The sequence below is a fragment of the Ursus maritimus genome, unplaced genomic scaffold (genome assembly GCF_017311325.1).
Source record: "Ursus maritimus isolate PB19 unplaced genomic scaffold, ASM1731132v1 scaffold_33, whole genome shotgun sequence".
In the NCBI taxonomy this organism is placed as follows: domain Eukaryota; kingdom Metazoa; phylum Chordata; class Mammalia; order Carnivora; family Ursidae; genus Ursus; species Ursus maritimus.
Window position 1 is genome coordinate 10,306,368 of NW_024425897.1, and position 18,768 is coordinate 10,325,135.

The following is an 18,768-nucleotide window of genomic DNA, read 5'->3' on the forward strand; positions in this document are numbered from 1 at the left end:
CCCCTTGCTCAGCAGGAAGCCTGCTTCTTCCACTGCCGGCTCTGCTTGTGCTCGTTCTCTCTCTCTGATAAATCAATCCATCCATCAATCAATCTTTAAAAAAAAAAAACAGAATAGAAGCTGCCACAGTCAAGAGAGCCTAGGGAGATGATGACTAAATGTAATCTGGCATCCTGGATGGGATCCTGGGACAGAAAAACTGAGGCAATCTAAACAAAGTAGGGATATTAGTTAATGATCACGTTATCAGTGTTGGTTCATGAATTGTACCATATGCAGCAGAGGAATGGAAAAAGTTCATGGGTGCAGCATATGTGGGAATGTCCTGTACCATCTTCACAATGCTCTGTAAATTGAAAGCCATTCTAAAAAATAAAGTTTGTAGAAAATAATAATTAAAAAATGTAACCAAATAGAACAAACAGGACAGAAGGGAGGGCTTCCCCTGTGTAGGCGCTGTGCAGGTCCATGACCTCATGTCTGACTCGCAGCCTCTTGCAGGTGGGGGACCAGTATTATGCCTACACCCCAGAAGAGAAGCGTGAGGCTGAGAGACAATGAGTGATTGCCAGAGACACACCGCTAGCACATGGCGGAGCTGGGGTTCCCAGGTTTGCCGGCTTCCAAGGCTGGCTTTATCACCACACCGTGTGTGCACTTTCCAGCCTGACTTCTGACTTCTCTCCTGGTTCAAGTTCAAAATCCATTCCATGGGGTGTGTTGAATTGAAATGAATTTCCCCCCTAGGTTTCTGTTATTCTACTTTCACACTCCTGTGGCAATTCCTGGAAGAAATTCCTTCTCTACCTTTAATCGCATCCACTTCCGGAAGTGTTTGAGGGCACCTGCTCGGTGGCCAGGTTCCCTCAGGGGACAACACAGCCCTGCCTTCAAGGAGCTGGAGATAGACATGCAGGCAAGACCTGAAGAGTATATTCAGGGCTCTCTGACTCAAGGCCCGGCCAGGCCAGTCATCCTGAGAACTTCCCAGATGTGAACTCTACCCTCACCTCGACCACATGCCCACCGAGAGCCAGGTACTATACCCTCTCATTCAACGCTCACAGCAATCCTTGGGGAGGTGGCCTCATCCCACTTTACAGATGAAGAAACTGAGGCTCGATGGGGTTTTTGTGCCAGGCTGATTTGGAGGGGAGCTCAGATTCCAGCCCAAAGCAGGGTGATTCCAGAGCCTATGTTCTCCACTCCGTAGCGTTGTCTCCCAAAGTCCCACCCACTTTCCTGAAACCCTTCTTCCCTCTCTCCGTCTCTGCCCCAGACCCTGCCAGCCTCACCTCGGAGCCAGCGCAGAAGGAAGTACTCGTCAGCATTGGGCAGAGCGGGCAGCAGGTCCTGGAGGTTGTCCCGGAACTGAGGGGGCGATACAATGGTCAAAGGGGCTCCCAGCCCCACCCCGACCCTTCCCAAACTCAGTCTGTCAGTCAGTCCTGCCCAGGGGCTCTGCAGGGTGGGGACCACAGAGGTAGCAACAGCTGCCTGGACCTTTCAGCTACCTGGGAAAGGAGCACCCCTCAGCCCACCATGACAGGAAGAGTTGGGTCCTTCTCAAACTTTGGGGGTTCTCTGCCTCCCCAAGATCCTCATTCTATAGGCCTGAGGTGGGGCCCTGCCTTCCCTATTTTGACAAAAATCCCTGTGAAGCGGCCGCAGGCAAGTGAGAACAATTTAGGAACCCCGCCCTTGATACTGCGTCTTGAGGGTCTAGATTTGGAAGCAAGTTACTTAACCACTCTGAGCCTGTTTCCTCATCTGTGCAGTGGGGAGAAAGGTGAACTTGTGCCAATCACAGGAGTGTGTACTGGTAAAGCACTTAGCGGCAGTCCTGGCTTGCAGCAGGTGTCAGAAAAATGTGGGCACTCTGCAAACGTGGACTGCCCGGAGCTCTGGACAGTGGAGCTTTCGTGGAAACAGCCCCAGGCAGAGGTCAACAGCAAGGAACGGCAAGAGAAGCCAGGGATGCCTCAGCAGACCCCATCGAGACTGGGGAAAGAGAGGGGCCTGCCTCCTGACAGGGGCTTCTGCCTCCTGGTGGAGTTTGGGGAAGCTGCTGAAAGTTGGGTATGGGACTGGAGCTCAGGTCTGGGACAGAGAGGAAGCCTCACTTCCATGGGGACTAAGGGAGCCGAAGGCAAGCCCTGGAGGGGCGGGTTTGCAGGGGAACCTGCGAATGGGACTTTAGGATTAGAAGTCCGTGGTAGCAAAGCCATAGGAAGCTATCTTGACAGCCCTCCACCAAACCTCCTTTTAGCTTTAAGATTGATGTTTAAAATAATAATGTGTTCGGGGCATCTGGGTGGCTCAGTCAGTTGAGTGTCTGCCTTTGGCTCAGGTCATGATCTCAGGGTCCTGGGATGGAGCCCCAGGTCCTTGGGCTCCCGACTCAGCAGGGAGTCTTCTTCTCCCCCTCCCTCTCCCTCCCTCCCCCTGCTCGTGCTCTCTCTCTCTCTCTCACATAAATCAAATCTTCAAAAAAAATTTTAAAAACAAAATAAGAATGTGTTCATGTATTGCTCACATAATGAAAAACAAATAATCAGATGAAACCTCGCCAGTGTTCACAAGTAACGTAAGAAGAGCACCAGCTATCGCCACCCGCAGTTCCCATCGGGTGCAGCCTCTGAGCTCCTAAGTTTTTTAGGGGGAGTGACGTCGTAACAATAACCGAGGAACAATAACTGTGCACCCTTCAGCCCCTCCAGATTACCAGAGTCCCCTCCTTGAACTCAGGAGGAGCAAAGGTCACACCCCTGCTTCATGGAGGAAGGAAGAGAGGCTGAAGTGGTGGAGGGTCTTTCCAAGGGACAGAGTGAGGAAGCTACCAGGCCAGGAAGAGTCCCCATCTTCCAGTCCCAAAGCCACCCCATCCTTGGAATGCACATCAAATAAAAGGGAAAACCACTAAGCAGGCGCTGGGAAGGGTCTGGAGTAACTCAAAGGAGAAACTACCTTACCAATGATGCCATATGGAGAAAGCAGGCTCTGGCTGCGTGACCACAGGTGGTCGAAAGTAGGCTTAGGAAAAACCTGGAAGGACATGCTCCTAGGCATGGTTGTCTAGACCTCTGGGACCATGGGTGACTTCTTCTTTTTCTTACTTTCCTCTTTCTCCCTCATTTTTAAAACAACTAACATTCATTTCTTTTAAATAATGGGGAAAAAATAAGAATAAACTCTTTTACATTGTTTAAAGCTCTTTGACCCACAAGCATCTCCATCATAATTCACCCCCAAAGGCCAGGTGTCCAGCCCTTCCCATGAGCCTGAGGCCTTTGCCAGTGGGGAGGGAGAAGGCTAACCAGGGGACTTCTTTTCCTCCTTCACTTGGGGATCCCTCCTTCAGCTCAGGGCTCTCTGCTTCTGGAAACTCCTAAACCTGTGAATTCATCCAGAGCCCCCCACTCTCCACCTGGGACCCTTCTCTCCTTCACTAAGAATTCATCCAGTGTCCCCCTCCTTCAACAGGACCCTCCCCAGAGTAGGAGCCACAAAAGAAACCATTCTCCGCAAGTCCGAAGCCCGCCCTTCGTGGGCCCGAAGTGTGAGCCAGGGCCGTCCCCTCCCTCTCCTAACCCGAAGTCAGTTTCCAGGCCCTGCCGTCTGTCTCCAAATCAAATTAATGCTGTGGCACCTAAGACCTGGATACGCTCCTCCTTCCCCAGGGCGCGACACTCTCAGCTGCAGCGGGAAGGACTGTTGAAATCACCGAACCCACTCCGTTCCCCTTTAATGGAAACATTGACAACAGGGAGAAGGCTTGGGCCCTGGGGGAGTCCGAAAACCACAAAGAGAAGCCAAACAAACAAATGTCCCAATCAGAGCAGGAGACCTGCTAGTCTGTCTGCCCAAGGCTGCCCAGAGGGATGGCAGCACCGCCCTACCCCCCCAGCCAGGGGACAAGAGCCAGGGCTCCATGGTCCCGAGGGGGCAGGAGTGGAAAGCTGGATGTGGCCCCAACGGAGCCCAGAGAAGGGCTCAAGTCCGGTGTCCCGTATATACGTCTGCCTCAGCCACTGTGCCCAGGGGTGGGCCACCTGGACAGAGACGCCCTCAAGGGTCCCTTTTCCATCCAAACAATAGGGGTTCCAGTCCGGGCGGGCAGTGTCAGGCAGCTCCTTCCCTCCCCAAGCCTCCCCACCCAAGAAGCCCCTCACCCTGGCCAGCGCCTCCTGCTGCTGGGGGCTCAGGTCCCCGACTCGGCCACTCATGGTGCCCTCGGGCGCAGGGGTCACAGGGCGCAGGTGTGCCAGGAGTCTGCCCGCCAGCCGCCTGGCCTCGCAGCTGCCTGGTTTGTCCGGCCAGCAGATGTGGGCCCCGCCCCAACGAGAGAGTGCCAGCCCTGCTAGCCCTGCCCTGCTCTACCGGGTTCTCCCTCCCCTCGGGGTGTTTTGCCAGCGACAGCGGAAGGGGGCGGGGAGCAGCGCAAGACGCACCCTACCAGGGGCAGGGAGGCTACCCGCCCCCCAGGGGTCCCGGAGTGCGGACTCGAGGGGAGGGCAGCAGGCGCTGCTACCTCCAGGCTTCCTCATCCCAGGGGCTCCTACAGGTTCCTGTGGGGTAGGGGAAGGGACAGGGGCATAAAGGAGATGTGGGCAAGTTCTGGGGAACACACCTAGATCCTCTTTCCCAGCAAAATGGAGGAACTTTTCATAAACCCGGCTCAACACTCTAGGTGATCCCCAGGAGTTTCGGCCCAAGGGACCCCAACCTCCCTCCCCTGGCCTTGACCACAGGCTGGGCCCCCGGTCGGTGCTCACTGGCTGATAGAAGCCTTTATAGGCAAAATGGTTCCAGCCCTGAGATGGTCAGGACGGTTAGATAAGATGGTCTGCACGGTTAGATAAGATGGTCCGCCATGGGTTAGCCTGGCATTCCACACATAGTCAGTGTGCGATGTTAGGAATATTGTGTCGTAATTGCTATTACTATCTACACTTTGACCAGAGCAGGGAGCTACAGAGGTGGTAATTGTGGGGTGGCCCCCCTGGTGAGCCCCTGGGTGGGCTCTACAGCCTGAAGGAGGGGGAATGGGAGGTGGCAAAGTCCCTGGAAGCCCTGGGTGGGGTCAGGAGGCCACGGGTGGTGGGCAGCTGCACAGGTGGCCAGGATGGCATCCAGGAACTAGGCAGAGGTCACTGAGAAAGGTGAGAAAACACAGGTTGGCCGGGCAGGAATTCTCAAGAGAGGAGTAGGTGGAAGGTGAAGGTGAAGAGGGAGATAAATCAGGCCATCAGAACATTTCCCCTCTCTGCCCCTCCCTCTGGGTCGAACCAAATTCCAGACCTGTGCAGACCAACCAGGTGGCCACGCACCACATGTGGCTGTTGAGTATTGGGACTGCGGCTTGTCACTAACACCAACAGAGATGTGCTCTAAGTGTAAAACACAAGCCAAATTTCGAAGACATGATACCCCCAAATGAAATACTTCATTCATTAATTTCTTGTATTGATTACACGTTGTAGTAATTTTTTGATATAGTGGGATAAATAAGATATACGATTAAAATTGATTTCATCTGTTTCTTTTTTACTTTTTTTATACTTTAGAATTTTATTTATTTATTTAATTATTTATCTGTTAAAAATTTTGGAGCGCCTGTGTGGCTAAGTTGATTAAGCCTTCAGCTCAGGTCATGATCCTGGTGTCCTGGGATCGAGCCCAGAGTCAGGCTCCCTGCTCTCTCGCTCTCCTGCTCTCTCTCTCTCTCTAGCTTGCTCTCAAATAAATAAATAAAATCTTTTTAAAAAGGTTTTATTTATTTGACAGAGAGAGAGCACAAGCAGGGGGAGCGGCAGGCAGAGGGAGAGGGAGAAGCAGGCTCCCCACTGAGCAAGAAGCCTGATGTGGGACTTGATTCCAGGACCCCAGGATCATGACCTGAGCCGAAGGCAGTTGCTTACCAGCTGAGCCACCCAGGTGTCCCAACTTTAGAATTTTTTTTTTAATGAATAAGTTTTATTTTTTAGGGCAGTTTTAGAGTCACAGCAAAATTGAGCAGAAAGTATAGAGAGGTCTCACATACCTTGTTCCCCCACCTCACACACAGCCTCCCCACAACAGCCATCCTCCACCAGAGCGGGACGTTTGTTACAACTGATGAAGCCTACACTGACATGTCATTATCACCCACAGTCCATAGCTTACATTAGGGTTCACTTCTGGTAGCACCTTCTATGGGTTTGGACAAATATGGAGTGACATATATTCACCACTGTGATATCATACAGAATAGTTCTACTCTTTTCACTAAAAATCCGCTGTGCTCTATTCTTTTTATTTTTAAAAAATGTGGCTACCAGAAAATTTTAAATTGCATATGTGGCTCACATTTGTGACTTGCATTGGATTTTGTTTGGACAGCACTGTCCTAGAGGGATTTAAAATCTTAATTTTAAAAAACTGTAAAAAGCTAAAAGAAAGTGAAACTGACCCTTACCATGACTCTGGAAGGGCATGTCTTTGCTTGAAAACGATGACAGAAGCCACAAAGGGGACAATGAATTGATTTGACTACATAAAAATACAAAAATCTGTTAAACAAGACACACAATTAAGTAAGCAGTTGCTAATGTGAATTTGTAAAAAATAAAATGTACAAAATTGATATCTTTTTAAAGAATGCATGTACGTTAATTTGAAAAATACTAAGGCACTAAGAAATGGACAAAGGACTCAAAACACTAATTATCAGAAGAGAAAATGCACAGGGGAATAATCTAGTGGATAAATGCTCAACCTTGAGGTCATCAAAGAAATTTGTATACAATCAATGAGAAACCTTCCCCCCCCACCCCCGCCACCCACCCCCCCTCCCCCGGCCCCGTGTTGGGCTCCCAGGATAGCTCCGAATTGGCTTGGGATTCTCTCTCCCTCTCCCTCTGCCCCTCCCCTTGCTCACTCACGCTCTCTCTCTCTAAAAATAAATAAATCTTTTTTTTTTTATCCTAACAGAAAGGATTTTCAGCTTAAAGTTGCGGCGTGCATTGTTAATAGGAAGATTGGAAACAATTTCTCAGGAAGCCGCGGTGTTTAATGTGGTTGATGAAGAATTTATAACCACACGGAAAAAATACCACGAAACAATTTGGAAAAGATGAGACCACATTATATATGGCATACGCTCCCAGAATATAAAATGAAATCCACACAATTAAAGAAGGGCCAGGCAAGAAATGTGCTCCCAACTTTTCCCAATCTCCGAGAAGTGGGAAAAGTCATATTTTTAAAATGCCACAAGTAACGAGTCACCTCCAAAGAGAAGGCTTTGTTTATCAAGTCCTTACAGGTATTTTCCACGGGCCAGGCCCCGTTCTAAGGGCTTTGTAAATATTAGTTCAGTACGGTCCAAGAGGGAAATAATGGGAGCCACATAGGTAACTCGAAATTCTCTAGCAACCGCATTTTTTTTTCCTTTGCCTATTTTTTTAAATGATTTTTTATTACATTATGTTAGTCACCATACAGTACATCCCCGGTTTCCGATGTAAGGCTCGATGATTCATTAGTTGTGTATAACACCCAGTGCACCATGCAATACGTGCCCTCCTTACTACCCATCACCAGCCTATCCCATTCCCCCACCCCCCTCCCCTCTGAGGCCCTCAGTTTGTTTCTCATAGTCCATAGTCTCTCATGCTTCATTCCCCCTTCTGATTACCCCCCCTTTCTTTATCCCTTTCTTCCCCTACCGATCACCCTAGTTCTTATGTTCCATAGATGAGAGAAATCATATGATAGTTGTCTTTCTCTGCTTGACTTATTTCACTTAGCATTATCTCCTCCAGTGCCATCCATGTTGCAGCAAATGTGAGAACCCCACACCTCCTGCCCACTCACGGCACTGCCTCTCCCTCCCACCTTCTGGGTGCTCGGGAAACTCCAGGCATCTCTCGGTAGCCATAGGTGGCCAGCTTGCTGTCCTAATTCAATAGCTGAGTAATATTCCATTGTATATATGGACCACAACTTCTTAATCCAGTCATCTGTTGAAGGGCATCTCGGCTCCTTCCACGGTTTAGCTATTGTGGACATTGCTGCTATGAACATTGGGGTGCATGTGGCCCTTCTCTTCACTACGTCTGCATCTTTGGGGTAAACACCCAGTAGTGCAATGGCTGGATCATAGGGTAGCTCAATTTTTAACTTTTTAAGGGACCTCCACACTGTTTTCCAGAGTGGCTGTACCAACTTGCATTCCCACCAGCAATGTAGGAGGGATCCCCTTTCTCCACATCCTCTCCAACAATTGTTGTCTCTTGTCTTGTCTATTTTTGCCATTCTAACTGGCGTAAGGTGGTATCTCAGTGTGGCTTTGATTTGAATTTCCTTGATAGCTAATGATTTTGAACATTTTTTCATGTGTCTGTTAGCCATTTGTATTAGCAACCGCATTTTTAAAAATCGAATTTTAATTATGCTTTTTTAGCACAGGTTATCCAAAATATTATCATCTTGACACATAACTGATATGATTAATAAATGAGATAAATTAATTATCTCATTAAAAATTGATAGTGAGATATATTGCATTCTATTTTTGGACTGAATCTTTGTTGTTGTTTTTTTAAAAGATTTTATGTACTTATTTGCCAGAGAGAGAGAGCACAAGCAGGGGGAGCAGTCAGCAGAGGGAGAGGAAGAAGCAGGCTCCCCAGGGCTCGATCCCAGGACCCTGGGATCATGACTTGAGCGAAAGGCAGATGCTTAACCAACTGAGTCACCCAGGCGTCCCTGTACTAAGTCTTTGAAATCCAGTGTGATTTAGGATTTCAGCTTAGGATGTGGTCTTTCATCTCAATCCCAGCTAGCCACATTTCAAATGCTCAGTGAGCCACAGGTAGTTTTTTGTGTTGAATTGTGTCCCCTCCCAAATTCATAGGTTGAAGCCCTAATCCCCGGTATCTCAGAATGTGGCCTTGCTCGGAAACGGTCATGGCGGATGTAATTAGTTCAGATGAAGTCATGCTGGAAAAGGGTGGGCCCCTATTCCAAAGTGACTGGTGTCCTTATGAAGAGGGGAAATTTGGATACAGACGTGCCCACAGGGAGAGTACCATGAGAGGGGGAAGAAAGAGATTGAGGTGATGATTCCAAGAGCAAAGAAATGCCAAAGATTGTTGGTAAGCCATCAGAAGCCAGAGGAGAGGCGGAGAGCAGCTTCTCCCTCCCAGCCATAGAAGGACCCAAGCCTGCCGGTACTTGGGTCTTGGACTCCTCGCGTCCAGGACTGTGAGAGATTACATTTTGTTGTGTAAGCCACTCGGTCTGGGGCTCTTTGTTACGGCAGTCCCAGCGAACTACCATAGGCGGTTGGCTGTTGCCTTCTTGGATGAGGCAGGGTTCGTTCACTTAGTCCTCCTGGCACATTCTGAGATGGGCACGATGACTACCCCGCTTAGGGCCAGGAAACTGGTCAAGGAGCCTCCGAGGTCTCAGAGCCAGCAAGCAGCAAAGCCAGGCTCGGAACCCTCACAGGCTGGTACGGGTCCAGGCACTCCCCACCAAGCGGTATCCTTCTACCTGTCAAGTTCCCTGCGTCCATGCTCCCCGCAGGTCCTTTCATGCTGATGCAGCGCAGATGTCCTTCCTCTGTACCTGTAGGGTGATGCCACCTCCCCAAACATCAGCCACTGGCTGGGTGTGGAGGACTTTCAGTCTAAGCATCTGGGCACCGGCGCCTGGAGGGACAGACAAGTCCCCTCTTCCGTGGTGGGCCTGTCTATCCCCACCTTCCTGAGCTCATTCCCTTGGTCCCCCCAAGCCACGGCTGAGAAGCTGAACTACAGTGATGGTGTCGTCATGGTATGTAACCTTAACCCCACACCTCCTGCCCACTCACGGCACTGCCTCTCCCTCCCACCTTCTGGGTGCTCGGGAAACTCCAGGCATCTCTCGGTGGCCATAGGTGGCCTGATTACCGTCCTAATTCAAGCCTGTAGCCTGCCAACTGAAGGAAGTTCTGTGGGGGTGAATGGCATCTCCATTGTTGGAGTGGGATCAGTCTTTGCAGGGGCCCCTGCCTGCTCTCCCTCCACATCATGGCTAATTTAGTCCCATCTTGCAGACGTCTTAGCTGGACAAATGCTACTGGACGTCCTTCCAGATATGTAGGATGGCGCTTGGGTTACCCTAGGTGCAGGGGTTGGAGGCAGTGTCTACCTGACATAGATGCCCAGGGCAGGTGTGGCCTCATGCCTGAGCCTGCCTGGGACGTGGAAATTAGGCTTTCGGGAAGCTGGGGGAGGGTTTGTTGGTTCCCACTACCCACTCAGGGTGACCTCAGGAAAAGGTGGGGCAGGGTGTGGCCGCATCCCCTCTGCTCTCTAACTCTAGGAAGGGAGGTGGCACAAGGGCCTGAGAGAGAAAGAAGGGTGGGCAGTGGGAGCCTGACCAACTACCCTAAAGACGTAGGGCTACGAAAAAACATGGTTAGGAGTCTGGGGCCATAAGTAAATGTCTATCTTTCTTCCTCTACAAAAGCCAAGCTGCAGAACAGCAGGTAGGGAGTATAGAGAGCAATCTCTCTCCCCTTGATGTTCTCTCCTACCACAGGGCCTTTGCACATGCTACTCGCTCTGACTTGAACATCTTACTTTACCTCCTTCTTCACCGCCTCTTGAGTGCTGCCTCAACTCCTCTGACTCCCCAGTTAAATGTTCAAACAGAACCCTGCTCCTCTATTCCAGAGTATTAATCTCATTAGACATTGCTTTGTTCATTAGATTATTTGGCTCACCCCCTTAACTGTCAGCCCCATGAAGGCACAGGCCATATTTGTTGTGCTCACCATTGTACCAGTGTGCTCATTTACACGTGCAGCAACTGAGAGGCTGGCAAGACCCAGAACTAGGGTTTGAACACTTATTTGTCCATATCCAAGGCCTGGATCTTTAACCACCACCTGTCTTGGCTCCCTGAAGATAGAGTGTTTTAATAAAGGTATAAGCAAGAACACTGCACTAGCGGGGTCCTAGGATGTCCCCCAGAGGAGATGGTCTTTGAGCTGGGCCTCTAAGGTGGGAACAAGAGAAGACTATTCTAGGTAGAGGCGACCACCCGAAGAAACTCATAGAGGGAGAGAGGAGAGAGGGGCTGTGAGGGCAGGGGCCTCAAAAAGATTGAGGTCAGGTCATGAAAGCACTTCAGGCCTTGCTGGGGACTTGGGGCCATGCCCTGTCATTGGTGGGGAGTCTTTGAAAGTTTTAGAGGCAGAAACCCCTCTGATTCTCCCAGTGCCAGGAATATAACCATGGGCCGGGGGTGAAGAATGACCTAGACTGCAGATGTTCAGAACAGGAAACTGGTCAGAAGGCTGTTGCCTAAATTCATGGTGGATGTAGGAGAGGAAGGAGAGGAGCAAACAGTGATCAGGGACACATCAGAGCCTCACCTCTGTCCCAGACCATGGCCCTGTCGGCAAACTTGCTTGGGGAATACGAAGGGCTGATTGTTGCCCAGTGCGTGGTCTGTGGGAGTTACTCTACCTGGAAATGACAAATTCATTCCAATGGAGAGTTTTGAGCACTTCAAATTCCTTTGAACAGCAAAGGCAGAAATCCACCGATTCCCCAAATTACTACAATTATACTAAGGCTTGTTCCTAAACATGCCACTAGAACTTAATTTGTTTATTGGTTATTTCTATACTTGCTTTCATACCTTCCTATAGTATAAACACGGGCTTCCAACTCTATACTTTGACATCTAGGCTGAGTTTCAATATTAGTCTTTCATTATTTTGCTGGACTTGTAACTTGAATGTAAAATGTTCACAGATATTTCTTGGTATTACAGTTCTGAGTTACGGGCCAATTAACTGACGGGGGGTCACGGAACCTGGGGTTTTCTCCCAAGGTGATTAAAGCAAGACCAAATTAACTATGAACTTGACTCGTTACTTCAACCAGACTTAAAGTTCACACCTTTTACAGAGGTTTTGCTTGTTTGTTTACAACTTAAAATGCCCGTCCTTCCTCCAGAATGTCTTTTTATGCTTTTCTGTTATGAGGAATCATTGGTCTGATTTGCTTCTTTAATATTCTGCCTTATCGGTTGAGCTCTTTGGAGGCTTCCTCTCCTAGGAGATGAAGGATCAGTTTGCTCAGGTGGCCCCCTCTTGGGAAGATTTGATGATATCGTCATAGTATGAATATAAAGCTCCGCCTAACAGGATTTTCCACATGTCCTATGTCCACACTGTCTAGTTTAGTACTGCCAAAGATAAACAAAGCCGGGCACTAGTGAAGGCAGACAAAATTCTGTATTTTTACAACAGGAAGGAGTGCTGCAAGTTGGAGCAAGCATCCCCCCCCACTCACTGCCCGCCGCCCCCCCCCCCCACAAGTTAAGCTTTTATCCTCCCGCAGGAACTGGGAACAGGATCAAAAGTCATGTCCTTGAACGTTTGCATTTCAAAGAGATGGCTTTTCGGGTCCTTGAGGTGGTAGTTTTGAGCGGTAGATGATTTACGTCTCAAAGGGGCAGAGAAGGGATGTATAATTGCAAGCTTTCTCAGTGGGCATTTTAGGGGGGTTGGGGTCATCCCAGGGACACAGGCACAGGATGCTAAAAGCCATGCCGAATTTGCTCAAGGAGAAAGTCTTTGCCAGCAGCCACTAACCACATGTGGCTACTGAGCCCTTGAAATGAACGGAAGAACTGAATTTTTTATTTTAGTTATTTAAATTGAAATAGTGGCCAGTTACCACTGCATTGGACAGAGCAGTTTTGGAACATACTATTTTTTTAAGATTTATTTTTTAATTTAAATTCAATTAATTAACATATGATGTATTATTAGTTTCAGAGGTAGAGTTCAGTGGTTCATCAGTTGTATATAACACCCAGGGCTTGTTACATCATGCCCCCTCCTTAATATCTATTACCCAGTTACCCCCTCCCCCTCCCCCGTCCCCTCCAGCAACCCTCAGTTTGTTTCCTATGGTTTAGAGTCTCTTATAGTTTGTCTCCCTCTCTGATTGCGTCTTGTTTTATTTTTCCTTCCTTTCCTCTGTGCTCCTCTGTTTTGTTTCTTAAATGCCACATTTGAGTGAAATCATATGATAATTGTCGTTCTCTGATTGACTCATTTCGCTTAGCATAATACCCTCTAGTTCCAGCCATGTTGTTGCAAATGGCAAGATTTCATCTTTTTGATGGCTGAGTAATATTCCATTGTGTATGTACCACATCTTCTTTATCTATTCATCTCTGTCAACGGACATCTGGGCTCATTCCAGTTTGGTTATTGTGGACATTGTTGCTATAAACATTGGGGTGCAGGTGCCCCTTCAGATCGCTACCTTTGTATCTTTGGGATACATACCGAGTAGTGCAAATTGCTGGGTCCTGGGGTAGTTCTATTTTCAGCTTCTTGAGGAACCTCCATACTGTTTTCCAGAGTGGCTGTACCAGCTCGCATTCCCACCCGCAGTGTAAGAAGGTTCCCCTTTCTCCACTTTCCGTCAACATTTGTTGTTTAAGATTTATTTATTTATCTTACAGAGAGAGCAGGAGCAGAAGGGGCAGAGGGAGAGGGAGAAAGAATCTCAAGCAGACTGTGCTGAGCTTGGAGACTGACACGGGGCTCGATCTCATGACCCTGTGATCACGACCTGAGCTGAAACCAAGAGTCGGATGCTTAACTGACTGAGCCACCCAAGCGCTCTTGGAACTTACTAGTGACACATCGTTCTTAGTTATTGTGTGTGGCCCCTGGTGCCAGTTAATTCCTCGACCCCCTTCCCACGTATTTATAAAGTCTGACTTCATGAAGTTGGTCAGCCCTTCTGTTCTTAATGCAGTTTTTATTTTTCCATGACTGTGTGACCAACCCATATTTCCCTGTGGATTTTATTTCTTTGCGTGTGTGTTACTTTTATATTTGGGGTGAAGGAATCCACGAATGTTACTTTATTTTTATTTAATTGTTTGTTTGTAAGTAAACTCGACACCCAACATAGCGCTTGAACTCATGACCCCGAGATCAAGAGTCACATTCTCTACCAACTGAGCCAGTCAGGCAGCCCCACAAATGTTATTTTTTAAAAATTTCTTTTTGGGATAAAATTCACTTAACAGAAAATTAACCATTTTAGTGTACTAGTAGTAGCATTTTGTCCATTCACAATATTGTGCAACCCCTACTAGGAAGACCTAGGTCCAAAACATTTCATCACCCCCAAAGGAAAACCTGCATTAACAGTCACTCCCCATTCCCCCCTTCCCCCATCCTCTGGCCACCACCAGTCTGCTTTCTGTCTCTATGAATTGTTCTGGATAATTCACATAAAATCTATCATACAACATGTGTCCTTTTGTGTGTGGCTTTGCTCACTTAGCGCCATGTTTTCAAGGGTCATCCGTGTTCAAACTGGTATCAGTACTTCATTCCTTTTTATGAATGGATAATATTCTGTTGTGAGATACACCACATTGTATTTATCTATTCTTCTGTTGGTGGACTCTTGGGTTGTTTCTACCTTTTGGCTGTTGTGAATAGTGCTGCTGTGAACCTCAGTGTACAAGTCTTTGAACCCCTGTTTTCAAGTCTTTGGGGTATCTACCCAGGAGAGGAATTGCTGGGTCATATGGCAATTCTATGTTTAACTTTTTTTAAAAAAAGATTTTATGTATTTATTTGAGAGAGAGAGAGAGAGAAGGAGTGGGGGGGGAGCAGCAGAGGGAGAGAGAAGCAGACTCTCCACTGAGCAGGGAGCCCCACATGGGGCTCGATCCCAAGACCCAGAGATCATGACCCGAGCCGAAGGCAGACGCCCAACTGAGTCACCCAGGTGCCCCTCTACGTTTAACTTTAGGGAAACACAAGGTTTTTTCTTCCTCAAAGGCAGAAGCACAGACAAAGAGCCCAGGACTCTGGAGTCTCTGCCTCCCCCCACCCCAGGTATCCCAGGCGGGACATGTCAGCACACGGACCTGTGAGGTCTGGCCAGCTCCTCCGGATGGGACACGCTCAGCGAGGAGGCACAGAGACACGGGAAGAGAGGGTCTTTGGAATACAAGGTTAAGCCCTGGTGTAGGGACACCCCAGGTATCCCAGGCGGGACATGTCAGCACACGGACCTGTGAGGTCTGGCCAGCTCCTCTGGATGGGACACGCTCAGCGAGGAGGCACAGAGACACAGGAAGAGAGGGTCTTTGGAATACAAGGTTAAGCCCTGGTGTAGGGCAGGGTTGAGGAGAGGAAAGACAGAGACCAAAGGCTGAGTAGGGAGCCTTTCGAAGAGGCGGGAGCTGTAGAATGAGCATCAAGGCCTTGGAAGAGCCCTGTGGGCTGAGCCACAGCGAAACGTCTCCTGTCCTTGGAAAGGGGGCTAGTTCTCCAAAGCCTGAACTCAGGCCCCGAGACCTGCTCTGGCTGAGGCTGGTCTGAGATCTGTTGTGTGCTGAGTTCAGGCTGTAGGACATGAGGAGGTCCTGCTCACAGAGGCTGCGTTTGGCTGCCAGCCTGAAGCCCAGGCCCAGGAGAGCGTGGGTCAGACAGGAAACCCTGGGGTTGTGGTACAGAGGACCAGCCTCTTAGCAGAGCATCCTGGCAATGCATCAGAGCCCTACACACAGCAGAGGAAGAGGAATTTGGCACCATTCGTTCATTCATTCATTCACTATACACCTGCTCCACGCTGTGCTTTGGCCCAGTGCTGAGATCATCAGTGGAAACTGGATGGGAAACGTCAGGAGCTCCTGTGTGTCCTGCCACCTCCTCAGCTCTGTATGTACAGAGCCCACCCCGCTCTGGGCCAAGGGCCGTCTGCGCTCCCGGAGCAGGGACCTCCGGGCTTCTTCCCCCCGCTCTGTCCCTAAGGTACACTAGCAGCCTCTGATATGGCTGCAGGGTTGTGGTGTCCTGGAGGCCCTGGGTGAGTGGACACGCCCAGGCCTGGCCAGAGCAGCAGGGAGGGACATGCACAAGGGGTTTCTTCCCTGCTGTCAGAATCATTGTTGCACGGCTGAGGTGGCATCGACCCTCGGAATGGGGGATATTCTTTTCTTTTTTTTTTTAAAGATTTTATTTTTATTTATTTGAAGAGATAGAGACAGCCTTCGAGAGAGGGAACACAAGCAGGGGGAGTGGGAGAGGAAGAAGCAGGCTCCTAGCAGAGGAGCCTGATGTGGGGTTTGATCCCAGAACGCTGGGATCACGCCCTGAGCTGAAGGCAGACGCTTAACGACTGCGCACCCAGGCGCCCCGGAATGGGGGATATTCTGAGAGCCAGAGATAGTTTGCGGGCCTAACGCTTGGCACCCAGGGCCCAAGTAGACGGCTGTGGTCTGCATTACTGTCCTGTGATGTTTATTGAACTGGGATGGATGCAAGACCATTTACTAGGGACGACTCTCCCCAGTCTGGAGGGGCAGTCACTACCCGGAGGAAAGAGTCCATGGAAAGATGTGGAAGTTCACAAGCTGGTGGCAGTGGAAACTCACAGGCACTGAACTAGCACAGGCTGGACAAGGGCTACAAAGAACATAGGACACATGCCCTGGATCTGGTCAAGGGGTCCCTGCAGGGTGGGATGGGGGACGGCTCTCTAATGGCCTGAGGAGAGCAGGTGTTTTGAGCTATTGGCTGAGTGAGGAGAAGGAAGTCCAGAAATAGGGTAAATAGGAAGGTCAAATTCAGGGACAGATGTAAGAGGGTCACTGAGACCCAGGTCCAAGAGATCAGGCGCAGGGCTGGCCACGCTAGGACGAGCCAGCAGCCAGCTGGGGGGAGCTGAGAGGGAGGCCACCGGACCCAGAGTGCACTGGGGGATCAGAGCTGGCGTGAATGACGGAGCAGCCTTTGGGGCAGCCAGAGTGAGCAGAGCAGGTGAGATGAAGCTGCTGGGCAAAGCTCGTGGGACACGTGCGGTTGGGTGTCTGGTGGGCTCCAACACTTGTTATCAGCCCTCGTGAGCAGCTGCTCTTCCCTCCCCCGCCCCCGGGCCACCCACCATGCTCACTGTGTGCCCATGGGTCTCAGGTCTCCTCATAGCAACCACCCGAAGGCAGGTACCGTTAGCTTCCCCATTTCCCAGGGAGGAAGCAGAGCCTCAGAGAGATCTGGCCAAGGTCACACAGTAAGTGCCAGAAACAGGACTTGACTGGGGTCTGCCTAATCTCACCGATTTATGCCCTGTTCGCGAAAAGATGCTCCCCAGCACTAGTCATTGGTGATGTAAATTAAATGTAAATTAAAACCACAGAAATGTCACCATATACCTATTAGAGCGGCTAACATCAGAATAATCGAGGATACCGAGGCAGGGGTGTGGAGCGCACAGAACGCTCAAACGCTCTGGTGGGAAAGCAAAACGATGCAAAAAACAGTTTGCTAGTTTCCTACAACATTAAACAGACCCTTCCCGTGCGGCTCAGCAGCGATCCCAGCCCTGGGTATTTACTCTGGAGAAATGAAAACAGGATCACACACAAACCCCCATGCGAATGCAGCTTTATTAGTAATTGCCCCAAACTGGAAGGAACCCAGCTCACCTTCAACTGGGGAGCGGATAAACACTACGCAGGACAGCCACACAGGGGAACACTACTCAGCCACAAAAAGGACACCGGCAACCACACAGATGATTCTCAGAGGCCTTATGCAGAATGAAGAAAGCCAGATCCGAAAGGCCACATACCGTATAATTTGGCATTTTGGAAAAGTCAACTGCAGGGTTAGAGAACAGATCAGTGGTTGTCAAGGCTGGGGTGGGGGAGGGGTTGATGACAAAGGGACAGCGGGAGGGACTTTTAGGGGTGATGGAGCTGCTCTGTGTCCTGATTGTGGCAGTGGTCATAGGACTGCATGCGTTTGTCGAAGCTCCCAGGGTTGTACGATAAAAAGAGAGAATCTCACGGGTGTAAATTACACACCAAGTACATGCCCTCCCTGGGACTCGGCACTGCCTGCCGGAGAAGAAATCTGTGCAGAGGGGAGAAAGGCGGGCCTCCTAGGTGAGGGGACAGCTTGAGCAAAGACAAAGATTTGGGGCAGGGGAGGGTGAGCCTAGAGTGGAGGCTTTGAGGGGGGCAGTAGGAGAGTAGGTGGGGACAGCTGTGGACACGTCCATTATCTGGCCAACAGCTCTGGCCTTCAGCCCATGTCTCCAGAAGAGTGTAGCGAGGGCAGTTGCTAGAAATGGAGTGGTGGGTGGGATATGGCAGATCATGGGGCCAGGGGGCCCACGCCAGGGAAATCCCTTTATCCTTGGCTTGGCTCCCCAATGCCCTCTCCTCCCCCACTGGGCTGCAGTCCACGTAGCACTTCTCCAGCTAACTTCCCCCACCCACTGGCCCCAGCAGCTTGACGCCATCTGTGTAAGATAACGGTAGAATCATGGAGGATGATAGGAACCAGCCAATAGCTTTGGGAATCAGTTGAATAAACTTGCTATCAAAGTTCTGGAATAGATTGAGAAGGGGTGCATGGTGAGCCCTTAAGAAGCCCTGGCTCCCAGGGCTCACTGGCTTCATTTTTTTATGTTTTGATTGTTTTGCTGTGGCTGTCTGACCACCACCAGGACACAGTCCCAGCAGTTCCTAAGATGCAGACCCACTGTGACAGATGGGCTGGGAGCTGCTGTTGTGAGATTCCCATCCCTGGGGAGGTTGGAGGGGGTCTGTCCAGGGAAGGCTGTGAATTCACTCTGGGCCCAGAGATCCAAGAGGAGGCTATGGCAGCCACAAGGCTTGCCTAGAATCTCTCCATCTTCTCCACAAAGGGTTGGTCTGTGAGTAGCATCT

The 18,768-nt window shown here is 49.8% G+C and overlaps 1 protein-coding gene across 1 annotated transcript in view; it reads right to left on the minus strand.

Annotated features, from left to right (window-relative positions):
* Positions 1 to 4,342, minus strand: part of SEC14L4 (SEC14 like lipid binding 4) — a 13,700-nt gene extending 9,358 nt beyond the window's left edge. Inside the window, exons 1-2 of the mRNA XM_008710614.2 lie at positions 4,173 to 4,342; positions 1,296 to 1,371 (exon numbers count right to left, since the gene is read on the minus strand). Of these exons, the coding sequence (XP_008708836.1) occupies positions 1,296 to 1,371; positions 4,173 to 4,226 (130 nt within the window). The 5' untranslated portion in view covers positions 4,227 to 4,342. The remainder of the gene's footprint in view (positions 1 to 1,295; positions 1,372 to 4,172) is intronic.
* Positions 4,343 to 18,768: the final 14,426 nt, after the last annotated feature.